The 27,688-nt window shown below is 42.1% G+C and overlaps 1 protein-coding gene across 2 annotated transcripts; it reads right to left on the bottom strand.

Moving 5' to 3' along the window:
• Positions 1-464: 464 nt before the first annotated feature.
• KICS2 (KICSTOR subunit 2) lies at positions 465-26,918 on the bottom strand (the record flags this gene model as incomplete). Of its 2 annotated transcripts, XM_080705087.1 has the most annotated exons (4): positions 465-538; positions 7,013-7,824; positions 19,786-20,071; positions 26,684-26,918. In XM_080705087.1, 4 exons carry the CDS (start codon positions 26,916-26,918, stop codon positions 465-467), a joined length of 1,407 nt encoding a protein of 468 aa, XP_080561213.1. The 2 variants fall into 2 exon arrangements, with proteins under 2 accessions (XP_080561213.1, XP_080561214.1); XM_080705088.1 differs by lacking the exon at positions 465-538 and having other exon boundaries at positions 7,008-7,824; positions 26,843-26,918.
• Positions 26,919-27,688: the final 770 nt, after the last annotated feature.

The raw sequence follows: 27,688 nt of genomic DNA, 5'->3' as shown, positions 1-27,688 counted from the left end.
CTTCCAAAATTACTCTGCAGTTTCCACACCCTAGGGACAAAGTGAGCAAAAATCCCACTATCTTCCTCTCCTAGATCAAGGTCAAGAGCCGTCCTGCATCTCTTCCTGCTGCCACTGACTATTAAGCAGCCCTCTTGCAGAATGCACTGCAGGGCAGCTGCCTTTCAGGACCCTTCCTGGGTTACAGCAGGGCTCAGAGCCCCAACTCCAGCTTCTGATGTCAGGTAGAGGACTACAAGAAGAGATTCCACTTGTCCCTCTCTATTTTCTAGCATTGATATCCTACACATACCATATGGTTTTAAACTTAGAGTATCCCAGAAATAGACCTTGTCATCAAAAGCCCACTGAAAAAAACATGCAGACAAGTCAAAATACTTCCATTAATGAAGCCTTATGGATTTACATGATACCAAGAGAAGTCTCCCAAGGCAGAAGAGCACATCAAGCCCATTTCTTCTGACTCATTTCCTCTGGAGAAGCTGCTTTGCATAATTCAGGCAAAAGGCCATGAAATAATTGCATTGGAAACAGGAACCTGATAGAAAAGTAGAGAGGGAATTGCTAAATTAAAACTCTACCTAAAGGGCTTTCTTGGAGAATCAGAGGGTATGAGTTTTCTTTTTCACTTAAAAATCTTTTTCCTTTAAACCTAAAGAAAAAAAAATCAAAGGCTAATCTAATGCCTGTATACCCTGAATAATTGGAGAAAATAGACAAAAAATGATCCTTAATAAAACATTTCATAGTAAAAATTACTTAGAAAGATTTTAGTTGCAAGTAATGTTTTCTGCCAAATTACTTTCTAGCTGCAAACAGCACTGGTGGGCTATAGTTAGCTTAAGGTCTCGAGTGTTCATGAAGTGGCCACACTTCCTTACAGTCACCCATGAGTGTCAATATTAAATCCCCCACACACACACGTATGCTTACTGCCTAAAATGCCTAACTGGTTATAAAAACAATCAAAATGAGTCTTCTTAGATGCTTCCCATTAACTGGGTCAGAAACCAGGCTCTCTGAGACATACATGGCAGGGATGGGAGGTGACTAACAGGGAACTGGTGAGAGATATCAGAAAATAAGGGAAGCCAGGCGTGGTGGTGCACACTTGTAATCCCAGCCCCTAGGAGGATGAGACAGGAGGAGAGCACAGGTTCAAAGCCAGCCTCAGCTGCTTAGTGAGGCTCTCAGCAACTTAGTGAGACCCTGTTTCCAAATAAATTATAAAATAGGGATGGGGGTGTAGCCTGGAGGTAGAAACCCCCTGGGTTCCATCTCCAGCACCACAAAAAAAAAAAAAAAAAAAAAAAGAAACAAAGAAAAAGAAAAAGAAACAAAGGGAAGGCCAGGTGTGGTGGCACACGTTTGTAATCCCAGCAGTTGGGAGGCTGAGACAGGAGAATCGTGGTTAGCAGACAGCTTAGTGAGAGTTTGCGGGCCTCAGCTACTTAGTGAGGCCCTTTGCAACTTAGTGAGACCATGTTTCAAAATAAAGAACAAAAACAGAGCTGGGAGTGAAGCTCAGAGGTAAAATGCCCCTGGGTTCCATCCCCAGCACCACAAAAAAGAAAGGAAGGAAGGAAGGAACTAAGGGAAGGAAAAGGAAAGGAAAGAGGGAAAGGAGGGTTGGAGGAAAAATAGTCAACAGTTGTGATGAGCAAAACCAGAAGGAAGAAATGAGGGAAGGTCATAAGACTTATATAAAAGGAGCCAGGCTCTATAGTGATCCCAGTACTTGAGAGACAGAGATAGGAGGATTGCAGGTTTTGTTTTGCTTTTGCAGTACTGGGGATTGAATCCAGGGATATTCTAACTCTGAGCTATACCCCCAACCCTATTTTTCATTCATTCATTCTTTCTTTCTTTCATCATCATTATTATTATTACTACTATTATTATTATTAATTATTATTATTATTATTTTGGTGGTACTGGGGTTCCTGGAAGCCCTTCTACCTCCGGGCTACACTCCCAGACCTATTTTATGTTTTAGAAACAGGGTCTCTCACGCCAGCGCGGCTGGCTTCGAACCTGCACGATCCTCCTGTCTCCGCCTCCCAAGTGTGGGGATTACAAGTGTGCGCCACCACGCCCGGCGTCATTCTTTATTTTGAAACAGGGTCTCACTAAGTTGTGGAGGGCCTCACTAAGTCGCTGAGGCTGGCCACGAACCCGGATCCTTCCGTCTCAACCTCCCAAGTATTGTGACTACGAGCGTGTGCCACCACACCCAGCAAGGACTGCAGGTTTAAGGTGGGTGTACACTAACTTAGGAGACCCTGTTTCAAAAAGGGGGAGGGGTTGGAGTGTAGCTCAGTGGTAGAACCCCTCTGGGGTATGCCTCCCACAATTACATAAAAGTATCTTGTAGTAAGAGAGGTAGTCGGCTGCTGTTTCAAATTTGGGGTTAAAAGTGGCAAAAATCCTTATAAAATTCTCCAATGTCTCTGGCAGATGCTAAGAAACTAATTCATTATTTTAAAAACTGGTTTTAAAAAGGCCAAAATATCAGATCTGTTCATTTCTTTTTTTTCTTTCCTTTTTTTTTTTTCTTGGTACTAGGGATTGAAACTGTGGGTATATGACCTCTGAGCTACACACTCCAGCCCTTTTTTGAAGAGGGGATCTTACTAAGTTGCTGAAGCCTCAAATCTGCAATCCTCCTGTCTCAGCCGCTAAAGTACTAAGATTACAGGAATGTACCATCACACCTGGCTTTACCAAACCATTTCTATATATTTATATATAGAAATATAAATTTTTGTACTTCAAGGTAACCAAATAGTTGAAAGTGAAGTGTCTCTTTATAGAGAGATAGTCTGGCTAACAAAAAAAAAAGGAGAAAAATAATGGAGATTCTATAGATGAGCAAATAAGGAGACCTAACTGAGGGGATGGGAGGGGGGAAGAGGGAAACTTTCTAAAGCACATGATGTACTTAAACATATCAAAGTCAATCACTAAGCTAAACATGGGAAGGAGGGATGGGGAGGGAATGGGGTGGGGATTAGGTATGGGCTAAGTGGGTGATGTGTGCATGTATGTCTCCAGAATCTTTTATCCCCTTAAGATATATGAATACAATGCATCAATTAAAAATTTTTAAAAGAATACTAAATTAAAAGAATATTAGAGTATCACCAGTTTGCAGCCTCTAGTGATTTAACCTATCTAGGCAAGGCCTAGAAGACACAGCCATCATTACAGCTGGAGTTTTTTTTGTTAAGAGATTTTTCTTTTTTGGTGCTGGGAACTGAACCCAGGAGTATTCTACCTCCAAGCTATACCCCCAACTATTTATTTATTTATTTATTTATTTATTTAGAAACAAGGCCTTATTTAGTTGCTGAGACTGGCCTTCAACAGGCAATCCTCCTGTGTCAGCTTTCCAAGTACTGGCATTATAGGCGTATGCCACTGTGCCTGGCTACAGCTGGAGACTTGAATATACTTCTAAAAAAAAATCAGCGAATATAAAAAAAATTGAAATGATGCTATCAACCTACCATAAAAAATTGGGAACAAAGAACCATAAGGATTCTAAAAGAGGAAGAGTGGGTGTGCCGGTTAGGCATTTATCTGCCTCCTCTTCTAAGCCAGTTCTTTAAGTACTGTTTGAACTTCATGACTAAGCACAGGTTTGCATGGACTTGGAAGAGAAAGAATGCCAGAGATGTCAAGCTTTAGGGAAGAGAGGCTCATCTTTCATTTATGCAGCTTTCAAGCCCCAATAAGTTTTTAAGGGCTTTTTTTATATACATGATCTTATGACAGCTTTCACGATCCTTTAAAAAGAGAAACCCACATTTCTATATTCCCATTTTACAGGCAGGGGAATTGAACTCAAAAGGCTAACTTGCCAAAGAAACAACAACAACAAAACAAAACAAAACAAAACAAAAAAACACCCAAGTCAAGAGGTAGGTAAAAAGGGAGAACAAAACCATGTCATTTGCAGAAAAATAGATAGAACTCAAGAATATTATGCTAAGAAATATCAGTCAGTCACAAAAAGTGAAGGGTCCTATGTTTCCCCTCATATGGAAAAGCTAGGGAGAAACTGGGATACAGAAAGGACTCCAGACAAAGAAAGAAACCCCTGTAGAGAGGAGGGACCCTGGAGGAGGAAGGCAGGTGGGGAAAGACTTGATGAGGTAAACACTACAACTGGCATGATGTCCATACACAAGATTACCAATGCCAGTATCAGAACTGTGCATGAGGAAGGGGAGGAAGCGGGGTGAAGGGGGGGAGCTCACCAAGCTGGAGTGCATGTAGGTCTCTATCGCTCTCAAATTCATCATGATGGATCGCAATGCACCAATAAAAATGGAAAAGAAAATAAGGTGGACAGAGTGTGAAATCACCTAAGTGAGCCCCCCAGAGTGCAATGAAGTGCCAGTTACCTTCTCTCTCAAAAGCAAATTTCTACCAATACGTGCAAAGGTACAAAGCTATTATAAAAAGGGCACTGGCTCCTCAGCTAAGAAGTTGGCTTTCTTTTAACACACTGCCCAAAATGACACATCCCATCAGGACAGACTCAAGAGAGGACAAAGCTGTAAATGTTCAGCTGGTGTCCAAACAGTACCCTGAAATGAAACACCTTTGGCAAACTTAGTGTTGACCACAGTCCCATTTACCCATAAAATTTATTAGGCTGGGGCCCAGAAACAAAGTCCAAGTAGATGGTCTGCAGAAATGTACAGACTTACTCTCCCAATTCAGGAAGCAGAGGTTACAGATCATCTCATTACTATTTAGAGGAAAAATATGACAGTGAAAAATGAGTTTCTTTGCTTGAACCAAAATGTTCTTTTAATATAATTAAACTTTAGTGAAAAGCTTAAGAAATGATTTAAGTATCAATACTTAATCTTCAAAGATTCTTCCAGTACAGTCTCTGACAGCCGCAGTGATTTATTAATTTATGTCGTCTTAGACTCTCTTAACATTTACATCTGCCTTCTGTTCTTTGTAAATTGTTTCAAAATAAATATGAGATTCATTTATGTCTATATTTGACTATTTAATTATAATACATATGTTTACACCCCTCTCTATGTTCTACTGAAGCATATATTTCTTTAGGTACATGGGGGACCCTGTCCTTAAGGCTAATGGTGGTTTTATCAAGAAAAATTAATACATGCACACCAAGAAGTATTTTTCATTTCCTTGGCAAAAGAAAAGGGAGGAAAAGCTATTTGACTTTTTAGTTCCAGTTGTTTTCAACTTTTTAAGTAAGGTCAAGGTTGTAAAATCTGTTCATATTTTTATAAAACCTGAGTGAATAAAATGCAGAGATAAACCACTATTTTCTAATTAAAGCAAACTTGCTTTTTACAAATCATGATGAGAGAAATAAAGAAATGAAAAATAAATGTTCTCTCCAGAAAACAGGCCAGTGGGTTCTTCTACCAGGTAGTCCAGACTAGGTGGTCAGCCCAGTCTTCCCACAGGCTGGGAAGGGCGAAGGCTCTGCTGATGAAGCTGGAACGGCTGCTGTGGACGCCCAGTAAAACAGGCTCCATGTAATCATGAGAAACAAGACTTCTGTGACCATTCCACTTTACACAAGCTTTGAAAGAACTATCAAGTAGTAACAACTCAGTTATTCTTTGTGACTTCTTTTTACTCTGAATCAATAACAGAAGTGAAGGAAGGTCTCCACAGTCCATTATGCCTCCCTGATGCATCTCTACTTCCCATTAAACACTTACTGAAGAAAAAAGAAATGAGGAATACGCTAAGACATAGCACAGCCTCTAAACATATATGTCTGTGGGGGGGAAGGGGGGTACTGGGATGGAACTCAAGGTGCTTTCTACCTCTGGGCTACACTCCCAGACCTATTTTATATTTTTTTTTATTTGGAAACAGGGTCTTACTAAGTTGCTGACAGCCTAAGTAGCAGAGACTGGTTTCAAACCTGTACAATCCTTCTGTCTCAGCCTCCCAAGTACTGGGATTACAAGTATGTTCTACCACACCCAGCTGTGTCAAAACTAATTTGTAAGAAGCAGGTATGAAACCCAAGTTTGGATGTGCTTAAGTACCAAGCTGATTACTCAATGATGAAGAGGTCTTTTGAAAGCACAATTGATTTTTTACAAGTTTAAAGTATCAAGACGCTCATTTTGATTTTATAAAGTAGGCTACATTGCATGAGAAGCTAAAAATGGCTGAAAAATCAAGACTGCATGCCTTCTAAGCCTAAAAAAATCAGAAAATGGAGCCAAACACGAACATACATTTCAGCAGAAAAGTGATATACAAAAAGTCAAGGAGATCATATGCTTAAGAATGAAGAAGTCCACAAGATAGCTTATGCTGACTTTAAAACAGTGAAAAATTTAAACTTTATAAAGGTGAACAAGTGTAGGTGAACCCTCCAAAAGAACCCCTGGCCATTACAGTTGGCATGATGATCTTCTGAACTGTCAAACCCTGACGTACTACCAATTGGTTCACCTTCAATAACCAACAGAAATTTTGTGCCAAGATCCTAACTGTGGAATAAAAAATATTAATCTGTACATCACAGTTACAAAACTATTAGCTCCATGTTAACTGGACAATTTATGAGATATACCCATGTAATACTTTATCCCAATTACTCTTCCAGGAAGAAAGGGAAGAGAGAGTTTGCAAGTGCATTAGAACACAATGCTTAAAATAATAAAAAAAACATCTGGAAAGAAAAATCAAATGCCAATAAATACTCAGTCCACATGAAACACTGGAGAAAATACTGAAGCAAATTTGCCATACCATGGAAATACACAGTAGTACCATGATCATTTCCTAGATTACTCTTTGGATGCTTAATTAAATTGGCCTTAATTGCTTATAAAGTGTGCAACACAATTATGGAGGATTTGTCTTTAATTTAGCTCTGAAAGAAGCATGAATGGATGTAAATTCTAGTCATAGACCAATGTAGATCATCAGAGCAATTAACACAATTTCCAGTCTTGAAAATCTTTCACACAAATCACTCATTAACCTTTGGATCCAGGTTTCAGACTTGCAAAAACTTTAGGGTTCTTAAGGGCAAGTGAGAGCTCATTGAGGAAGGAAATAAAGTGGGAGTCTCTTTCAGATTTCTTGGACTCAAAAATGACGACAATAGTAAAATGAGGTTCTGGGCGGGTTAGGAAGTAGGTGCTCTGAACTTTGTCATCATAGAAGTGGACCACTTTCTCCAAGCTGTTCAGGTCGGTCGTGCGGTCCGTCATGATCATAATGACATTGGGCCAGTGCATGACTGGCCTGTCGCTGGGCAGGGAAACCACGGCTGGGTACTGGTCCACACCCTTCGGGGCCTCTCTGTAGGAATGGGGGTGGTGATAGCCGTGACCCTGAAAGCTCTCTGAACCACGGTTGTCAAAAATTAAGGACACATTGGCAGCATCGTATTTCCTGATGAAGCTAGAAATCTTTCCAAAAAGGTCTGGGTTGGCTTTTGCAGTCAATGCTTTCATTTCTGAAGCAGTAGTTTGTCGGCTCAGTGCCTCATGAAAGTAGAAGCTAAACTTGGCCAGGAGCATGGTTTTCAGTTTCATCAGCCAAAGGAAAAGGTGTGGGGGCTGAACGGCCTTCTGAGACTGCCCTCCAAACAGATGTTTCTTGGTCTCCCGCTGCTTTTCAAAGATCTGGCCCCAGGTTTGCAGCTTAGTGTGAGCACTGTGCAAGTTAACCAGAGATGGGAGGAACTTCCACTCTGAAACCTGGGCCTGGGCCTTCAGGAGATGACTCAGGACATCAACTTCCAGCTGGAAACTGCTCTCCAAAGGACTAAGGATTGGGTGGTGAAATCTAAAAGAGAGGAAGATTAGAAATAAGTGCAAATGTTACTCCACATTGCTATTTTCTACCCCAAAGGAAAAACAAAATACATGGGCAAATATTGCTTTTGAGAAGAAAAGATGGAAGAATTCTATGTTGACTTATTTTAAAATCTTGATATGACTTCACCAACTCAGGATGATATCAAGATATTCTCCTCTGGAAATAGCCTGGAGTTTTTTGTTTTAATTAGTGTAGTGACTTAATTCTTTTCAAATACAGAGAAATTCATTTTTTGTTTGTTTGTCTTGGGTAGTACTAGGGATTGAACCCAGGGGCATTCTACCTCCTATCTACATTCCCAGCCATATTTTATTTTATTTTGAAACAGGGTTTCACTAAGTTGCTGAAGATCTTACTAAATTGCTGAGGCTGGCCTTGAACCTGTGTTCCTCCTGTTTCAGCCTTCCAAGTACTGGGATTACAGGCATGAGCTACCACCCCCAGCTAATTAGTTATAACTCTTTCTTAAGTTAATTATTTTGAGCTGGGCGTGGTGGCACACACTTGTAATCTCAATACTTGGGAGGCTAAGACAGAATTTCAGGTTCACAGCCAGCCTCAGCTACTTAGTGAGGCCCTGTTTCAAAAATAAAGAAGAATAAAAATAGGGTTGGGGGTGTAGCTTGGAGCTAGAATGTCCGGAACCCACACACACAAATTATTTCTCTTGGAAATGGTATAACTAACATTTATCATCAAAACAAGGCATTCTCTTTTCAGGGTGTGATCCTAAAGAGGTGGAATTTTTTTTTTAAGTCACTAAAACATTTGTTGATTGCATACATAGCACAGATAACCTATTTACTGTTTATAGTAACTCCATCAAGCATTAAACCAATTGTACAGAATATACACTATAACCCTATATCTGGAACCTAGTGGACAATCAATAAATTTTTATTAAATGAAGAAAGACAGGACTTACCAGACAGCCCCTATTTAATCCTAGATCCCAAATGCCCTTCATAATTAATTCTGGTTAAAAGCAAAATGGTAGCCAATTAGGAAATATCTAACATGTTGGTCACTTCATTTTTTTGGTTTGTTTTTTGTTTTGTGATACTAAAAATGGAACCCTAGGGGCATTTTACCTCTGAGCGACACTCCCAGGCCCATTTTATTTTATTTATTTATTTATTTATTTATTTATTTATTTAGTGATACTAGGGATGAAACCCAGGGGTATTCTACCTCCAAGCTATATCCCCAAGCTCTATTTTTTTATTTTGAAACAGGGTCTCACTGAATTGCACAGGGCCTCACTAAGTAGCTGAGGCTGTCCATGAACTTCAATCTTCCTGTCTCAGCCTCTCAACTGCTGGGATTACAAGTGTATGCCACCATGCCTGGCTCTATTCTTTTTATTTTGAAACAAAGTCTCACTAAATTGCTGAGGCTAGCAGCAAACCTGCAATCCTCCTGTCTCAGCCTTCCAAGTACTGGAATTACAAGTGTGTGCCACTACACATGGCTTCTCTTCCCATTTATGATAAAGTCTAAAACCCATAAGAAAGCCTATAGCAAGGCCTTAAATAATCTAGTTATTTTTCAACTTGAGCCACATTCTTATTCTTTTTACTTTTTCCAGATATTAAATAAATCATTGAAAATGCAATAATATGACAAAGAGGTTAAGACAGCATGTGATTTTATTCCCACTTGTCTTAGACAAAATATCTTTAGAACTTTTTAACTGTCCTCTGCAATAAGAAAGATACTTTATATGGTGGCCATGTATATGCACACATATACAAATAAGTTCTATTCTACTTCTTATCTGCCATATGTACAATGTTCTCGGTATTTTGCAATTTGTAATATATACATGCACATTTTTTTTTTTTGCAGTACCAGGGATGGAACCCAGGATGTTCTACCTCTGAGCTACACCCCCAGCCCTATTTTTTATTCTTTATTTTGAAACAGGGTTTCACTGAGTTGCAAAGGGCCTCACTAAGTAGCTGAGTCTGTCTGCAAACTGTGATTCTCCTGTCTCAGCCTCCCAAATGCTGGTATTACAAGTGTGCGCCATCACACCCAGCATGTGCACATTTTTAAATCAATCTGGTATTTACTCAGCAGGTAATTCTGTGACTCATGAGCTTCTCTCTAACTCACATATAACATACTCCCCTGGAGGGGAAGGGACGACCCGTGGGATGATCCTCCATTCCTGGGGAGAAGGGCGCAGACACTATGGCAGGCCAGAGTGGAACCTTCTCATCAGTGCGTCTTCCTGATTCGTCAGGGCTCCTCTGCCATTCACTTCCTTAGAAAGTCTTTTCTTAGCCAGGTGTGTCATCTAGTTTCTTTTTTTTTTTTTTTAAGAATTTTATTAGAAAGATAGAAATACAGAGGGTAGGTACAGCTCCATACCAGACTGGCATGGAGGGGTGACTTGAATGAATACACCCTCATCTAGTTTCTTAATAGCCATCTTCCACGGGAGTAGCTTCCCATATCATTTATGAGGCAAACTGTGACACAGGGTAACTGTGGCTTTGTGCTCCTTCTAGGAGAAACAATAGCTGCCTACTCCCTTCACGCCTTTCTCTCTAGAAAAGATGGTAGGCTGGGTCGGTAGCTTAGTGGTAGAGCACTTGCCTAGGATGAGGGAGACCCGAGGTTTAATCCCCAGTAACACACACACACACACACACACACACACACACACACACACACACACACCATGAACAGATGACCAAAGTAGGAATCCAGTAAAGGAGGTAACGGACTATGTTAAAACCTGAACCTTGCCGGGCATGGTGGCGCACACTTGTAATCCCTGCACTTGGGAGGCAGAGACAGGAGGATCATGCAGGTTCGAAGCCAGCCACGCGCGCTGGCTTAGGAGACCCTGTTTCCAAATAAAAATGTAAAAATAGGTCTGGGAGTATAGCCCGGAGGTAGAAGGGCTTCCAGAAACCCCAGTACCACCAAAACTAAACAAAACAAAACAAAACCTGAACCTCTCTGCCTGTTAGATTTGTCTGTTGTTTGTGACTTAAATGAAGTTCTGTAACAGTGAAATAAATTGGCTAAAGAGAGTCCTTTTTGTATGGGCCACTTAGAGCCTTCTTGCTCAGATTTTTCCTTCTGAGAAAAATGTCCAGGGGGCTTCACTGTCTGCCAGGCTCCCTTTCGAGAAACCCACATCAAGCCCTTACACTTTCCTAGAGACCCAAAGCTACGGGAGCCCCTCAGCAAGCGACCCCATTGTCAAGGGAGGAAGAATTTGCCTTTCTTGAGTGTATCTTATGTCCTAAGCACTCTGGAGATGATTTATAGGACCGACCCCTCTAATGTAATTGCTTCACCGATAATAAAACTGACATTGCTCACACAGCTCTGCACTGCCTCCTTTCTAACAGAAAGATGTTAGTCACCATTAAACAACTGGGAAAAAAATCATCATGAGTGTATGTAGAGTTTTAAAATTAACACATGACTAAAGGGATTAGATTAAGAGAGTCCAAACTAGACCAGGTTGGACATTATAAGATAGAAACTTATTAATATATGAAAAACAGAGGAGCATGCCAGACTTCTGGAGAAACCGGGCCCGGTCGTAAGACCCTGGGTCCCAGGCAGGGGTTGGATGGGGCACGCTGGACCCTGGAACAGCTGGGGCCCGGGTCGCAGGACTCTGGGCCCCGGGCTGGACCGCTTGGAGCACGCCAGACCCCTGGAGAAACCGGGCCCAGTTGTAAGACCCTGGGTCCTGGGCAGAGGTCGGGCAGGGCACACCAGACCTGGAAGAGCCGGGGCCCGGGTCGCAGGACTCTGGGCCCCGGGCGGGATCGCGCGGAGCACGCCAGACCCCTGGAGAAACCGGGGACCGGTTGCAAGGCCCTGGGCCCCGGATGGGGGTCAGGCGGAGCACGCCGGACCCCAGGAAGAGCTGGGGCCCAGGTGGCAGGACTCTGGGCCCCAGGCGGAGTCGTGCGGAGCACGCTGGACCGGGCCGGGTCACAGTGCTACTGAGTGCCTGATCCCACAACCTCCTCAAACCACACATACTGTCTTCTCTTATTAAAAAAAAAAAAAAGGAAAAGAAAGAGAAAAAGAAAAAAGAAAAAAGAAAAATATCGGAGAGGGGTCAAGAAGTCCGTGGCAGATGCCAGGATACTAAAGATGCAGACAAAACTTATCCAAATGAACTAGAACTTTTGGAAAAATTCCCCACGAAGGAGGACTGCTTCTTCTCTACATTGTTAAGACTCTTGGACATCACCTGTAAGGAGAGAGTTTAGCAGAGACCAAGGAGAAAGGCGATGCTGAAAGCGGTCTCCACGATGGCAGTGGAGACTTGTATTCAGGAGAAGCAGAAATCGGATCCTACCAACCTTATTTTTTTGGAGAAATTACACCAAATGTTGAATGCTACTGTCGCACATGCTTAGGAACAGTGGACAACATTCAGAGTGGAAAAAGAGCTTGGGAAAGATTTGAAATGGTGGAGGCAGTGGCAATGGCAGTGGCCAGTACTCAGGGAAGGCAGAAATCTGATGCATTATACCTGGAACCTTTGAAGTAATAATCCCAGAGGCAGAACGCTACCACCACGCACCCTCGAGAACTTGGGACAAATGGTTGGGCGAAGAGGGTGCTCGGATTGGAGTCTGCCGAGGAGTGAGGCCAGTGACGAACACAGCTAAGCTGGGATTGGAGCCTATCATGAGGTAAGGCCAGTGCTGGAGCCTCCAAGGCCAGGATGGGAGTCTGCCGAGGGGTTAGGCCGGTGCTGGGGCCAGTGAGGGCAGGATCGGAGCCTGCCGTGAGGCAAGGCCGGTGCTGGGGCCTCCGAGGCGGGCCTCCGAGGCCGGGATCAGAGCCTGCCGAGGGGTTAGGCCAGTGCCGGGGCCAATGGCCGGCATCGGAGCCTTCCGTGAGGCAAGGCTGCTCCTGAGGCCTCTGAGGCCAGGATCAGAGCCTGCTTTGAGGCTAGACAAGTGCTGGGGCCACCGAGGCTGGGATCGGAGCCAGCTGAGGGGTTAGGATGGTGTCGGGGCCAGCGAGACCAGAATTGGGGCCTCTCATGAGGCAAGGCCGCTGCTTGAGCCAGCGAGGTCTGGATCAGTCCACCGGGTAGCCAGGCCACTACTTGGGCCGTCAAGAGTGGGATCGGTACTTGCAACGCAGCACACACAGAGAAATATTGCAGAAAATAAAAACCATATGCTTCCCCTAATCAGCAATAACTAGGAGGAAAGGGGCAACAGGAATAGGTTGAGCTATAGAAAGGGCCCTATAGGGAAGCAACTAAGGTGACCAATCAGAGGGTGTGGAATAGGAGAGGATGGAGCCTCTTTGGTGATCAAAGTTAGTCACCAAACAAGCATGGGATCGAGGGTGGAGGAGGGAATGAGATGGGGGCTGGATGAGGGTTAATTTGATGATGTGTGCTTGTATATCTTCTCAAGTCTTGTATGCCAATGTGATATATGATTACAATGTACCAATAAAAATAAATAAAAAAAGAAAAAAGAAAAATAGAAAATAGTTATCTACATAAAACATCATTTTCATCTATTATCCAGTGTGTGTGTGTGTGTGTGTGTGTGTGTGTGTGTGTGTGTTGTTACTAGTGATTGAAACCAGGGGCAATGTATCTCCAAACTATACCTCCAGCCCTATTTTTTATCTTAAAAAAGTATCTTACTAGGTTGATGAAAGTCTCTGTACTTGCTGAGGCTGTCCTTGAATCTCTGAACCTCCTGTCTCAGCCTCCTAAGTACTGGGATTACAAGCATGTGTCATGACACCTGTCTTTTTATCCACATTTTAACTTCAACATTTATTAGTGTTTGGATATGCAATGTACCCCAGAAAACCTCATGTGTTGGCAATACAGAAATGCTCAGAGGTGAAATAACTGAATCAGAATCTCATGGTGAATAAATCCACTGCTGGGTTAAGGATTTGAATGTGTGGTAACTATAGGCAGGTGGGGCCTGGCTGGAGGACTAGGTCACTGGGGACATGGCCTTGGGGACTAGGTCTGTCCCTGGTCCCTTCCCTTCTCTCTCAGTTTTCTGGCTGCCCTGGGCAGCTTTCCTCAGCCATGCCCTGCTACCATGATGTTTCTGTCTTAGAGATGGTGGAACATGGACTGAATTTCTGAAACTAGGGGTCAAAGAATCCTTTCCTCCTTTTCAGTTGTTGTCAGGTATTTTGGTCCCAGCAACAAAAAGCTAACTAATACAACATCCTTCAGCTAACTAATACAACATCCTTCAAGATGGGGAAGTTAAAACATTAGTGGAGGGTCAAGTCTAATTATATACTAAAAGAAAAATAAACTATATCTGGAATCTTTGAACTCCTCAAACATTACATGTTTTGCAATAAACATTCAAAAGCCTACGCGCACGCGTGTGCGCGCGCGCGCACACACACACACACACACACACACACACACACTAGCATAAATGTCCTGTTTTCTAAATATGAAGGCTCCTACCACCCTAGCCTTTAGACCCCTTGACCCACACTTATGAGCTTTAAATTATGAGGAAAATCTGCCAAGGATACAAACACAGAAGGACAGTTAAGCAATGGGAAAATGGTATGAGGTTGGAAAAAACTCTGGCAGAGATGCTCCTTGACTTACAATGAGGTTATGTCACAACAACCCCATCCTAAATTGAAAATATCCAATATCCTAGGTTAAAAATGCTTTTTGGGTTTTTGGGATTTTTTGCGATACTGGGGATGGAACCCAGGGGCACTCTACCTCCGAGCTACACCCCCAGACCTATTCTTTATTCTTTACTTTTTGAAACAGGATCTCACTGAGTTGCAAAGGGTCTCACTAAGTAGCCGAGGCTGTCCACGAACCACGATCCTCCGGTCTCAGCCTCCCTAATGCTAGGATTACAAGCGTGCGCCACCACGCCTGGCATTAAAAATGCTTTTATACACCTATAGAACATCACCGTGCACTTGGCCAAGAGCAGGCTATCTACACTGGTGACCAGGTGGCTGACTAGGGAGGTGCTGACTGCCACTGTCCAGCGTCATAGGCGATTACTGTATTGCACATCACTCGCCTGGGACAAGATGAAAACCCCAAATCTAAAGTGTTGTTTCTACTGTGGTACTGCTTCTGCAACACTCTAAGGTTGAAAACGTCCTAAGTCAAACCATCCTAACTCAGGGACCATTTATACATATAATATTTCTGTTGTTTTTCTACTGTTTTCAGGTGAAAACCATCATTTATCCAATGCTCTCCTTGAAAGGACATAAATTCCCTGTGCAACCTTCAGAAAGAATTCTGAACAAGCTCTCCCACCGCAACACACTAAAAGTGTTTAAATGCTCGACATTTATTAAAGATGAACGTGAATGTCGAAGCTATTTTTCATCCTCAAAAAGAGCTAAAAATTCACATTAATGTTAGTCTGCCAAGACATGGAGATTAGTCTTATGATGCATCAGTTCCCTGTTTCCACTCTAATGTGTGCCTCATAGTTATTCACAACTCATATTATGGGGGAGATCTGTTACACGGCTGCAGTCCAAAAATACACACCTAAACTACGGTGGGCAGCTTGAAGCGAGTTTGATACAGAAGACACTGACAGCTATTTGCAGAGAACATTTGCTCTACAAAATAGAAGGAAGGAAGGGAAGGAAGGAAGGAAGGGCGAGCTGACACGCTCCACAAAACGGAGGAAAATATAAAGTAGGTTTGTGTAATATTTTAACACAAAATTCTACTTCAGAAACACTACCTTTCAGCCAGGTGTGGCACATGCCTATAATCCCAGTACTTGGGAGGCTGAGACAGAAGGATCACCAGTTTAAGGCCAGCCTCAGCAACATAGCAAGGCTCTCTGAGCAAGCTTGTGAGACCCTGTTTCAAGGTAAAAAATTTAAAAAGGGGTAGGGTTATAGCTTGGAGGTAGAACGTCCCTGGTTCAATGTCCAATACCACACAAAAAAAGCATTATTTCTGAAAATTATAGTCTTGATGCAGGAGAGTACATATGTACATTTTTTAATGTGGTACTGAGGATTAAACCCAGGGCATTTTAGCTCTGAGCTACACCCTCAGCCCTATTATATTTTTTTTTATTATGAAACAGAGTCTTACTAAGTTGCTAAGGCTGGCCTCAAACTAGTGTTCCTCCTATCTTAGCCTCCAAGTACTGCAATTACAGAGGTGTGCCACCATGCCCAGCTTAATTCACATTTATAATCTGTATTCCATTTTTGTTTTAACTATGAAATAGAAAGATTAGTAAAAATTTTCTTTTATGTCCACTGTACAAAACAGGTAGATAAATGCAAAACAAAGTCTACAGAATCTGAAGACAGAATAAACACTTTCTACCTCTTCTCAATTATATTCAAGGAAGAGCAAACACTCCAATCCTGTACAAGCTAATTTTGTGTTTCTTCTAAATGGCACACAATGAAACTCTTACATAATTAATCATTATATTATTCATATAACTCAATTTGTTAATAATTCACTTTGAAATTCAGCATCACAAATGACTGTGATTCTTAAATGAAAATTTACATTTGCCTAATAATGTCATAAGCTTACCAAAAGAGGAAGCTTTTAAAGCCATTGCATTGTACTCTGAACACACTGGCTCCGAAAATAAAAAACAAAACCCACTTTCCGTTCATCTCTGAAAGCAGATCAGATACTGCAATAACTCACATGAGATCTGCATTTTGCATCAAGGCCAAAGGATTAGATTCCATGGTATTCGTCACACTTGTTAATTTTTTTTTAATGCAAAGGCAGTATACTATTTGAAAGATAACCCTATTCACAAAATTTTTGTAAGAGTTTCTTACATGGATCAACTACATCAGGGCAAATAAACATTTTCTTAAAGGCAAATGGGTCCTCTGGGAAGAGGACTAAGGTTTTGAATAGAACAGAACACCAAAATATGAATTATTTCTCTAAAGCCCTGGAATCACATAAGAAATGTTTGGTATAGCACAGGTGCCAATCAAAAAGCCTACCAAAACTAGGACTTTATCCTAGGAAAAGGCAAACCATGTTAATCTAGACCCAATTCAATAGAGAATCTTGAGGGGGGGGAGGGGAAGGGAGAGAGGAAGGGAGAGAGGGAGAGAGGGAGAGAGGAGAGAGAAGGGGTGTGTGTTTTACTGGAGACTGAACCCAGAGGATATTCCCACAATTTAAGAAATTCAGTACAAACTCTCACCCTGAAACACAGCTATACACTCTAATTCAACAAGCATCTAATGAGCACCTCCTATGTGCTAGGCTCTGCTCTGGGCACCAAAACAGAAACTAACATGGAGCAAACATTTTTGTTTTGGAAAACAAGAAAGAAACAACACTCTAAGTGAATAACAGTAATTTCAGATGGCAAGGAGTGCTATGAGGAAAACAGAGCAGGGGAACAGGATAGTCACCCAAAGAGGGATGCTCTGGTAGGAAAGTAAGAGAAGACCTCTCTGACATTTTAACCAAGGCTTAAGGATGAGAAGCTGTCAGGCATGATCACCCATGCTTCTAATCCCAGTACTTGGGAGGCTGAGACAGGAGGATCAAAAGCTGGGGTCTAGCCTTGGCAACTTAACAAGACCCTGCCTCAAAATAAAAAATAAAAGGGCTGTGGATATAGCTCATTGGGAGAGCACCACCGCATCCAAATGCCAGTACCACAAAAGAGAAAAAGAAAAGCTCAGCTGAGATTCTATTTCCTCCATGAAGTCTCTTAATCTCCCTGCCTTGTTCCCACCCCGTTCCATTAGCCAAATGGATACTGTTGTTTATTTGGGAAATCTCTATTAACACATCTACCTTTCTGTTTTAAGGAAGCATATCTGAATTCACATATCCAAAGGAGTGGTATCCTTCAAAAAGATCATTCTCTACTGTCCAATCTGCACTTACGGACCACCTGCTGTGTGCAAGCCACTATGCCAGACTCCAAGGAAACAAAAGTAAAACTGGTTCATTTGCCTCAGTGATATTGGCAATGCTTCTAAAATTATTTTGGTATTGCTTCTTGGATCAGGCAGTGGGCTATACATCACAACCAGTTTCATTTCTTTATATGTAGTGATATCCTTCAAATAAAAGGATTTTTCCAATTGGTCAATATCCTTAAAACAAAACAAACTCACATCCAAATAACTTTTTGACTAATAGGGGAAAAAAGGAAGCATATCTTCCTCAAAAATGTCTGTCTCCACTATGGAAGTATAAAACAAAAAACTATATACCATGGATTCTGAAAGCAATTAAAAAGGAATTTCCAACAATAGCTACATCAGAAGAAGAAGAAAGGAATAACGCTTATTTAAATAATAGTTTTTTAAAAGTCCCATTACTTTATATACATTTCTCTTGTTATGGAACTCTTTTCTAAGTATCAAAGGCAGCTACGATACAACTTTGGTGTGTGCATGGGTGCATGTGTGGTACTGAGGATTTAACCCAAGGGCATTCTATACCCCCAGGCTTTTTATTTTGAAACAGGGTCTTATTAAATTGCCAAGGCTGACATAGAACCTGTAATCCTCCTGTGTCACTCAGGCTTCCAAGTACTGATATTACAGGTGTGCACCACCATACCCGGCTTAGAATACAACTTTTTAAATTGTGTGTGTGTGTGTGTGTGTGTGTGTGTGTGTGTGTATGTGTTACTGAATCCAAGGGCATTCTACCTCCATGCTACACTCCCAATTCTATTTTATTTTTATTTTGAAACAGGGTCTCACTAGGTTGTTGGGAGGCTCACTATTTGTTGAGGCTGTCCTAGAACCTTCAATTCCGATCTCAGCCTCCCAAGTACTGGAATTACAGGTGTGTACCACCATGCCTAGCTCATAGTTTTTATTTATTTATTGGTATTAAGGATTAAAACCAGGGGCATTCTACCTTCAAACTATACCCGCAGCCCTTTTCATTTTTTATTTTGAAACAGGGTCTTGCTAAATTGCTAAGGCTGGCCTGGAAGCTGTGACCCTCTTGTTTTAGCCTCCTAGGTACGAGGATAACAGGCATGTGCCACCACACTAGGCTTTTATAAATACAAGTGTGTGTGTGTGTGTGTGTGTGTGTGTGTGTGTGTGTGTTGTTATTGTTGTTGGGGATTGAACCCAGGGGCATTCTACCTCTGAGTTCCACCCCCAGCCCAACTTTTTATTCTTTATTTTGAAACAGGGTCTCACTATAAAGACAAATGGGTCCTCTGGGAAGGCCTCACTATAAGTTATTGAGGCTGGCTGCAAACCTGCAGTCCTTCTGTCAGCCTCCCAAGTACCGGAATACAAACCTGCGCCATCATGCCCAGCTTATTTTTTATTTGGAAACAGGGCCTCACTAGGTTGCTGACAGTCTCACTAAGTTGCTGAGGCTGGGTTGGAACCTGCAATCCTCTTCTCTCAGCCTCCCAAGTACTGGGATTATAAGCAGGCCTCGATTATAATACAACTTTTAAAGATTACTTCATTCTCAGGCTTTGCTATTATTTCTAGAGAAGTATCCACCCAAAACGGTATTAACTAAACCCAAAGTTACCTCATGCATACATGTTAATTAACTAATATGAATAAAATAGGATAGTCATTTCTCCATCAGTTATTTCACTACAGATCTTCCTAAGAGTGGGAAAGATCTCAGAACCTGTATGGGATTAAGAGGGCTGCCACAAGCCAGGCGTGGTGGCACACACTTGCAATCCCTGCATTCAGGAGGTTGAGACCGGAGGATCATGGTTCGTGGCCATCCTCAGCTACTTATTGAGGCCCTTTGCAACTCATTGAGACCCTGTTTCAAAATGAAGAATAAAGAAATAGGGCTGGATGTGTAGCTCGGAGGTAGAATGCCCCTGGGTTCCATGCCCAGTCCCCCCCCCCACACACACACACACAAAGGGGGCTGCCATATCCTCTCCCTCCCTCCTGCCCTATACTGACCTAGAGCTGTACTTCTTGAGGATGGTGTCCAAAAGGCCAACGAGCTCTTCAGCATTGATGAACTTCTGCGTGCTCAGGGTGTACATCTTCTCATAGAAGTCTGCGATCTCCATCCGGGCCTGAACGAAGAAGCAGAGCTGCTCTGACAGGTGGGAGAGGAGTTCTTCAACATGCGGAGCAGTCCCACCCTGGGTGCTGCGGCCAGTCACCACCTTCTTCAGCTCATTGTGCAAGGAAGTGTAGATGGTGCGGATGGAATCCTTCCTGCTGAAGAAAGATTGGCCCCCTGGTAGCAAAAGACACGTGGACAAGACAGGTCAGGATATGAATCGGAAGTACCAAACACCTCCAGTAGCCAAAAGAAAGACTGAAACCTATAAAATTCAATGAGTTTGCATCTACCATATTCCCTGACTCTGTGACTAGGATACAAATACTTTATGATTCATAACATCTCTGAGGAATAAGCTAAATGAATACCTGGTATGATTCATTGGTGCAGCAGATGACCTGTGGAGAAGTTGACCTGTGAAGGGTTTTCTTACTTATGTTCCAATTCCCCTTTACTCCACTTTTATGACCATTCAGATTTATTATGAAGCATAATTATCCTAACAAATAACATTAACTTGGATCTTAAAAGCCCTTCTTTCACAGAAATATGTTTAAAACAAAACAGAACGCCTGAATCATTAAACATTTTTGTTATTTTTGGTAAATCAGAAATTTTTCCTGTTTCTCCTTTAGAGTTGCATCTTCCTTTGAATTTTTTCTTTTAGGCCATACCAGAAAATGGAATACATACACAGACAACCCATTTATGCAAAAACACATTCTGGGATCTCAGGAAAAAGAGAAAAAAAATCTCAGCACTCTTTACAAGGTTGATACTATAGGTTATATATAATATAATAAGCATCACAATGTGAATTATTAAGCCCAGGAACAAATTTTAAGTATTGCTACTGCTACTGTATCAAAACTTCCAAAAGAAATAAGCAAAAATTAAGACCAACTATGTTCTTTATGACAGTCAGAAAGGATTAAACAGCAGAGATATCATATATTTACTTCTGTATTTATACATGGTCAATTATTTTCTAATTAGAAAGCCAGCTTCATGGATGTTTTTATCAAGTCAGCATCCCATCAGAGGGCTAGAAGCAAGACATTAGGGGAATGAAAAGAAACAGGGCATGTTTAAAAACATGATTTCTAGGAACAACAAAAACAAAAAATCTCAGAGACGGGCGACAGTTTAAATTTTCTCCCGATAAACCCAGAATGCTGTAATGAATGCAGTACTATTCTAAACATATTAATCAGAGTTGAAAATCATTTACCAAGGCACTTGTAAAGTATCAACACAATAAATGAACTATTTCACAATACTGTTTTTAGTTCAGTGTTTATGTTTCAAGAAATGAATCTTACATCCCTCACTACCAGGGTGATCAAGTTTACCCAGGACTTTTCGGGTTTAGCCATGAGTTTGGCTTCCTGAGATATTTTTAGTACATATAATTTTGTGGGTTTTTTCTTTTTTTTTTCTTTTTTTTTCTTTTTTTCTTTTTTTTTTTTTTGAGGTGGGGTTTGGCTATGTTGCCAGGGCTCTATTCATGGATTTAAGTAGTCCTCAAACCTCAGTCTCCTTAGTAGAAGAGCAGGTGTGGACTACCACACCCAGCTTAGTCCAAGTTTTAAAACAAAGTCCTGTCTTCTGGGAACCACTGGCCCTGGACAAACTTGAATGGTTAGTCATCCTTGTAATACTAATTCCCTAGACAAACTACTAGTACGTAGAAAGTGTTTTCTCTAATATACTGTTTAAACACACTGAGTAATTTTTTTTTTTTTTTGGTAGAACTAGGGGGTTGAACCCAGGGGCATTCTACCTCCAAGTTACAGCCCAGCCCTATTTTTTATTCTTTATTTTGAAGCGGGGTCTCACTAAGTTTCAGAGGGCCTCACTATAGTGGCTGAGACTGGCCATGAACCTGTGGTCCTTCTAAGGAGTCTCAGCCTCCCAAGTACTGGAATTATAAGCATGTGCCACCACACCCTGGCTCATAATGAATAATATTAACATAATTTCTCCTACTAATAGCAGCAAAAAAACATATGATACAGGTGGATCAACCATGACACCATACATATTTTATCTGGGTCTGTACCCTGGAGGGTCTGCTTCCTACCATGCCTATATTCAGTCTAGTTCTGAGTTTGTAGAAGGAGTAAGGAATCAATAGGCATCTGTACTCATGTCTGGGACCAAAAAAAAAAAAAAAAAAAAAATCTCATAGCTTAGGAAGGTAACAAAAATACCAGGTAAAACTCAAAAGCTTTGGAAATCTGAAACCCTTGGTTTCAAATCCCAGCTCCCAAACTTAAAAAGCTGTTTATTGTACAGACTACCTAGCCACTTGGAACTTTAATTGTTCTTGTAGTTGTTAACTTAAACTAGCAATACAACCAGGCGTGGTGGCACACACTTGTAATACCAGCACTTGGAGGGCTGAGACAGGAGGATCACACAGGTTCAAAGCCAGCCTCAGCTACTTAGTGAGGCTCTCAGCAACTTAGTGAGACCCTGTTTACAAATAAAATCTAAAATAGGTCTGAGAGTATAGCCCACAGGTAGAAAGCCTCTGGGTTCCACCCCCAGTACCACCAAAATAAATAAATAAAAATAGAAAACTAGTAATAGAGTTGCTAAAAAGACAAAACGAAGTAATATTTGTAATATGTCTGGAAAGCACATGCTCAACAGCCTAGTCCCTTCCCTTTCCACGGATAACTGATATAAGAAAAGTCCAGCCAGGCGTGGTGGCGCACCTTGTAATCTCAGCATTGGGGAGGCTGAGACCGGAGGATCACGGTTCGCGGACAGCCTCAGCTACTTAGTGAGGCCCTTTGCAACTCAGTGAGACCCTGTTTCAGAATAAAGAATAAAAAATAGGGCTGGGGGTGTAGCTTGGAGGTAGAATGCTCCTGGGTTCCATCCCCTGTATTTCAAAAAAAAAACAAAAAGAAAAGTCCAATACATAATGGAGCTTTGGGAATTCAATGGTAAACTATCTACTTGACAGCTAGGCAACCTCAACGATGTGCTCACCTTCACCGTTAAACAGGTGGCCTTGATGAAAAGCTTAACTTTGCACTGAAAAATGGACAACTACCTTCAATCAGATTCCCCTTATCTAGGGGAATAGAAACAAAGAATACCTTTACAAACTTAAATTGATAAACACAATCACTAGCACATGAAACAAAAATGAAACCAATGCAAGGAAGAGAGAGACCACCGATGCATTTGTTTTTAACAGGTCTCTTTTCTCAAAACTTTCAGGAGCACAATCCCATCTATCCTGGTTTGGAATATCCAACTGGAACTGGTCCTCTTCCACGCTGGGAAACAAACGGTCAGAAACACCTGACATTTTTCTTTCCTTTTTTTTTTTTTTTTTTTTTTTTGTGGGTCTAGGAATGGAACCCAGGGGTATTCAACCTCCGAGCTACACCCCTGCCCTATTTTTTTATTCTTCATTTTGAAACAGGGTCACAATGAGTTGCAGAGGGCCTCACTAAGTAGCTGAGGCTGTCTGCAAACCACGATCCTCCGGTCTCTGCCTCCTGAATGCTAGGATTACAAGCGTGCCCGGCTTCAACTTTCTTCTTTTGAACTCATTATTTTGAATTTACAAAATACTATTTTGGATAGTTCTCAGAGGGCTCTAGTTATAAATGCCCATTATTTTTCAAGATGTCAACAGCTCATCTTACATCATGAAACTTCAAGTGTATTAGAGGAGTATGTAAAACATCTTGGCCATATTACTCTATTACTTCTTGCTAATGGTAATTGTTAAACATCAGTTCTCAAGTCATTTTCTACTATGCCAAATTTCAGCATTCATATTTGAGGAAACCTTCCAGTACTGAAACAAAGGGGAGGGAAGTACAACCTTCTAAAATCCTTTCCTGGCGTTGAGTCAGCATATTTAAATTGCCAATCTTCTCCCAAACAGGTCTTATCCTCTCCTCAAAGAGGAAGTGCCAAGATAAAGATCCCACCTAGTCTTTCAGTAACAGGGTGCCCCCAGGAAAAGAAGGTTCTTGTTAGATCTGTAATCAGGATTCTCGCTGCTATAGCCCCAAATCCAGTCCAAAGATTGAAGTCAAAAAGATTCTCTTACTTGAAACTTGCTAAGACAGTGTATCTTTTATAGATATAAAGAGAAACAGAAAATGTGAATGATAAATATATTAACTTGACTCTGATCACTTTGCAGTGTGTGTGTAAACAGTATATATACCAAAATGTCACATTGTTCTTGGGGGGGGGGGGCTGAGAATTGAACCCAGAGACATTCTACCCCTGAGCTACACTCCTAGCCCTATTTTATTTTTTATTTTGAAACAGGGCCTCGTTAAGTTGTGGAGGGTCTCATGAATTGGCTGAGGCTGGCCACAAATCTGTGATCCTCCTGTCTCAGCCTCCCAAGTATTAGGATTACAAGCATACATAACCATGATCGGCTAAATTGTACATCTTAGTATACACAAATTTGTTGATTCTACTTCAATGAAGCTTAAAAGACTTTTGAACCATTTTTAAGTATACATAAGCTTTTTGTTTTGCCTTATAAAGAAAATCATATAAACTTCCTAATTAGAAAAGCAGTTGTAGAACATAGGAAATGTTTTAAATGTGACATACTTTTTTCCTACGTTTTAATAGTCAACCTGATAATCATTAAGTCCTATTAGAATCACTTATGTTCCGATACAAAAAAAAAAAAAAACTAAAATATTTGCAGTGTTAAAATTTAAATTCTAGGAGCCAGGTGTAGTGGCACACACTTGTAATCCCAGCATTCGGGAGTCTGAGACCAGAGGATCACGGTTCGGTTCGCAGATAGCCTCAGCTACTTAGTGAGACCCTGTTTCAAATTAAAGAATAAAAACTAGGACAGGGGGTATAGCTCAGAGGTTGAATGCCCCTGGGTTCCATCCCCAGACCAGCTAAAAAAAAAAAAAATTTAAATTCTAGAACTTATATTTACTGCACTAATACTCTGCACATTTAACTAATGAGGTACGAAAGTTAAACATGTCATTTTCAACATTTACTGAGAAGTGAGATCGTCTGTAAGCCAACCAGTGCCTGCACATGTTTCATAGTGTGAACTGTTGTGAAGGTCAGGTTCAAGGACAGCCCTGGGGCTCAACCAAGCCAGCTGGGGCTCAAGCAGATCTCATCAGTTTACACAGTAAAGGCCACTTCACACAGCTCCATTCAGAGACAAAGACTCATGCACGTGTTCTAACACACAGAAAGACAGTTCTGGCTACATAAAAACTCGGCTGTTGTAATTTACAACTAGAATAGCAGATTTTTAAAACTGGAGTCCACAAACAGGACTTAGGAAATTCCACTGCACTTTCTCAGATTATATGTAAAATTATGTGTCATTTTTCTGGGATAACTATAAGTCCATAGCTTTCATCAAATTCCCTTGGATGAGCAAAGCAGAAAAAAAAAAAAAAAAGCTTTAAGAATCATGGCACTTGGACCAGTCACCATTATTTATAGGTAAGAAGAGTGCAGAAACAACCAAAACTGTCAGACTATGATCCACCTTCAATATTCCAGCTAGAATCCTCCTCCACGTTCATAAACAGTCACACAAACATAACACATATATTATATACAACACATTAAATTATATAAGTACACTCAGTCTGACAGTTGAAAGGCAACTGTTCAAGTGTGGTCTCTATCATCTACTCACAATGACGTACACAATTTGCTAACCTGTAAAAAGGGAATAACATCTTAGCATGTACATTTAAGAAAAGTGCCACTATAAAAAAAAAAGGAGGAAAACATACACGAGGTGAAGCTATTTCACCAATAAATCAACAGACTATTTGTTATCTGAAGAGCTATCACATAAGGCTCTCAAGAGGCCCTGTCCTTTGAGTGTTTAACAAAAATTCAATGAGTGGATCACCTTCAGGCAATACAATGGTGAAATCAAAATGAAATTTACACTCAATTTTACCTTTCTATTCTCTTTTGTATATTTGTGAATATTTGTGTGAACATTTCATTCGCACCAGATCCCCTGTACCTTTGGTAATTAAAGGAGCTAAGAGAGGCCAGAGTACTAAAATACCTCAAAAGCTCTGAGATTCGAACATTTGTTACTGTAATATTCTGTATGCACAGCCCTTGGCTCTTGCACTATTTCCTTATCTACTCACACCTACACATAGGAATTGTTTCTACTAGTTTAAGTCTGTTGAATCAGTCTGTGCATCTAATTTTCAGGGGCAAGAGTGACTAGGGATACTTGAGTGTTTACCATTTTCCCCTTAAGTCTCCTCTTGCTAGTGTTTGTCATATTTCTTGTCTCTCCTGGCCCATATTCATTTATTCTTCGTTCATTAAAATGATCCTGAGGTACTATGATGTGGTGGTAGGACTCCATCTGTAACACCAAGGCACCTTAATCGTAAGAGGTCAGTGTCCACTAATAAGACCTGGCTGTATCGCCGTTTACATCGTGGTGTTACTATTTATAAGAACAGGACAAATGAGTTTGGTTGACTTCTCATTTATAGCACCAATCCATGCACGAGCAAATGGTAAACAGATGGATTTGGGGCAAGGCCCTGCAAAAAAAAAAAAACACCCGCCCAGTCGGCCAATCAATCTATCAGCGCCACAGGGCGATGGGCGGGGCTTGCAGGGCGGTGGGAGGAGACCTGGGAAATGCACTGTCCATCCTGCCGCCAGGAGTGACACAAACAGGAAGCCCAAGCCTCAGCTAAATGGGGTCAGACCCCCTTTCCTTCCTCCTCCAGGGGCACGGGGGCGGGGCGGAGGTACCTAGTTTCTGCCCCAGGTAGGTGAGGCTGTGATAGACCTTCTCGGCCGCGGCCAGGTGCGCCAAGGCCGCCAGCAGCGACAGCCAGCTGCCCCCCGCGCTCTTGTTGGCCTCTCGTTCCTTCTCCACATTGTCCTTGGCCTTGTCGTAAGAGAAGATACCCAGATGAGAGAAGAACGTCTCCAGCACCGCCTGTTCCACCGGCACCGGGGCGGCCAGCGGGATAGCCTCCCCCATGCGAGCTGCGCTGCAGCTCGACCCACGTGGCTCCGCTCCCTCGCACTTCCGGGTTCCCGGGGGCGCGCGCGCCGGCGTGCGTACGCGCGCGGAGCCGCCCGGAGCGCGCCGGCGTGCGTGCGCGTGGCCGCTCGGAGCGCGCCGCCGCCGGGACCGCTCCTGGGCCTCCAAGGGCTGGGAGGCCGCCGCCCTCGACTCCGCCCGCGCTTCGGCTCCCGCGGCTCTGACCCCCGCGTCGAATACCGCGTCCTGGCGGGAGCGGACACGCCCCCCTCTGCGAGCCTGCGTCGTCTGGCGTCATGCTCCCCTGACGTCAGCTCCCGCCTGACGTCTGGCCGGGAATCGCCCCGGGCCGGCGGGGCGGAGCTGCAAGGGGAGAATTGCGCTTTGAATTGGGATCAGGCTCCAGCCAGGGCCCTAGTCCGTCTGCAGTGGCTTGTGGATGAGAGGCCCCGATCTTGTCCCCCATCACACGCCTCGGTCAGCAGTCACCTGTATCTCTTCTAGTCAGGTCAGGTCTGTGTTAACCATCTTCCAGGCAGAACTAGATCTCTTCAGCTTGCCCGGCCTACCCAAACTCCATTAGGCTTTCTAGAAAAGTGCTCAGAATGGAAGATAAATTAATGCAAATTAGTATGCTTTGTCTTTCAAATTAACTGCAACCACCTTTGACAAATTTAAAGATGGACATGCACCCCCTCTTGTTTCAAAGTATGTCCACTACTTTGAAACACTGTATATGCTAATTTTGTTACACATTTACACTGTAA

This window comes from Muscardinus avellanarius, assembly GCF_963383645.1.
Source record: "Muscardinus avellanarius genome assembly, chromosome: 11".
Classification (NCBI taxonomy): domain Eukaryota; kingdom Metazoa; phylum Chordata; class Mammalia; order Rodentia; family Gliridae; genus Muscardinus; species Muscardinus avellanarius.
Note: the sequence above shows the minus strand (reverse complement) of the source record. Positions and strands in the feature narration are given on the sequence as shown.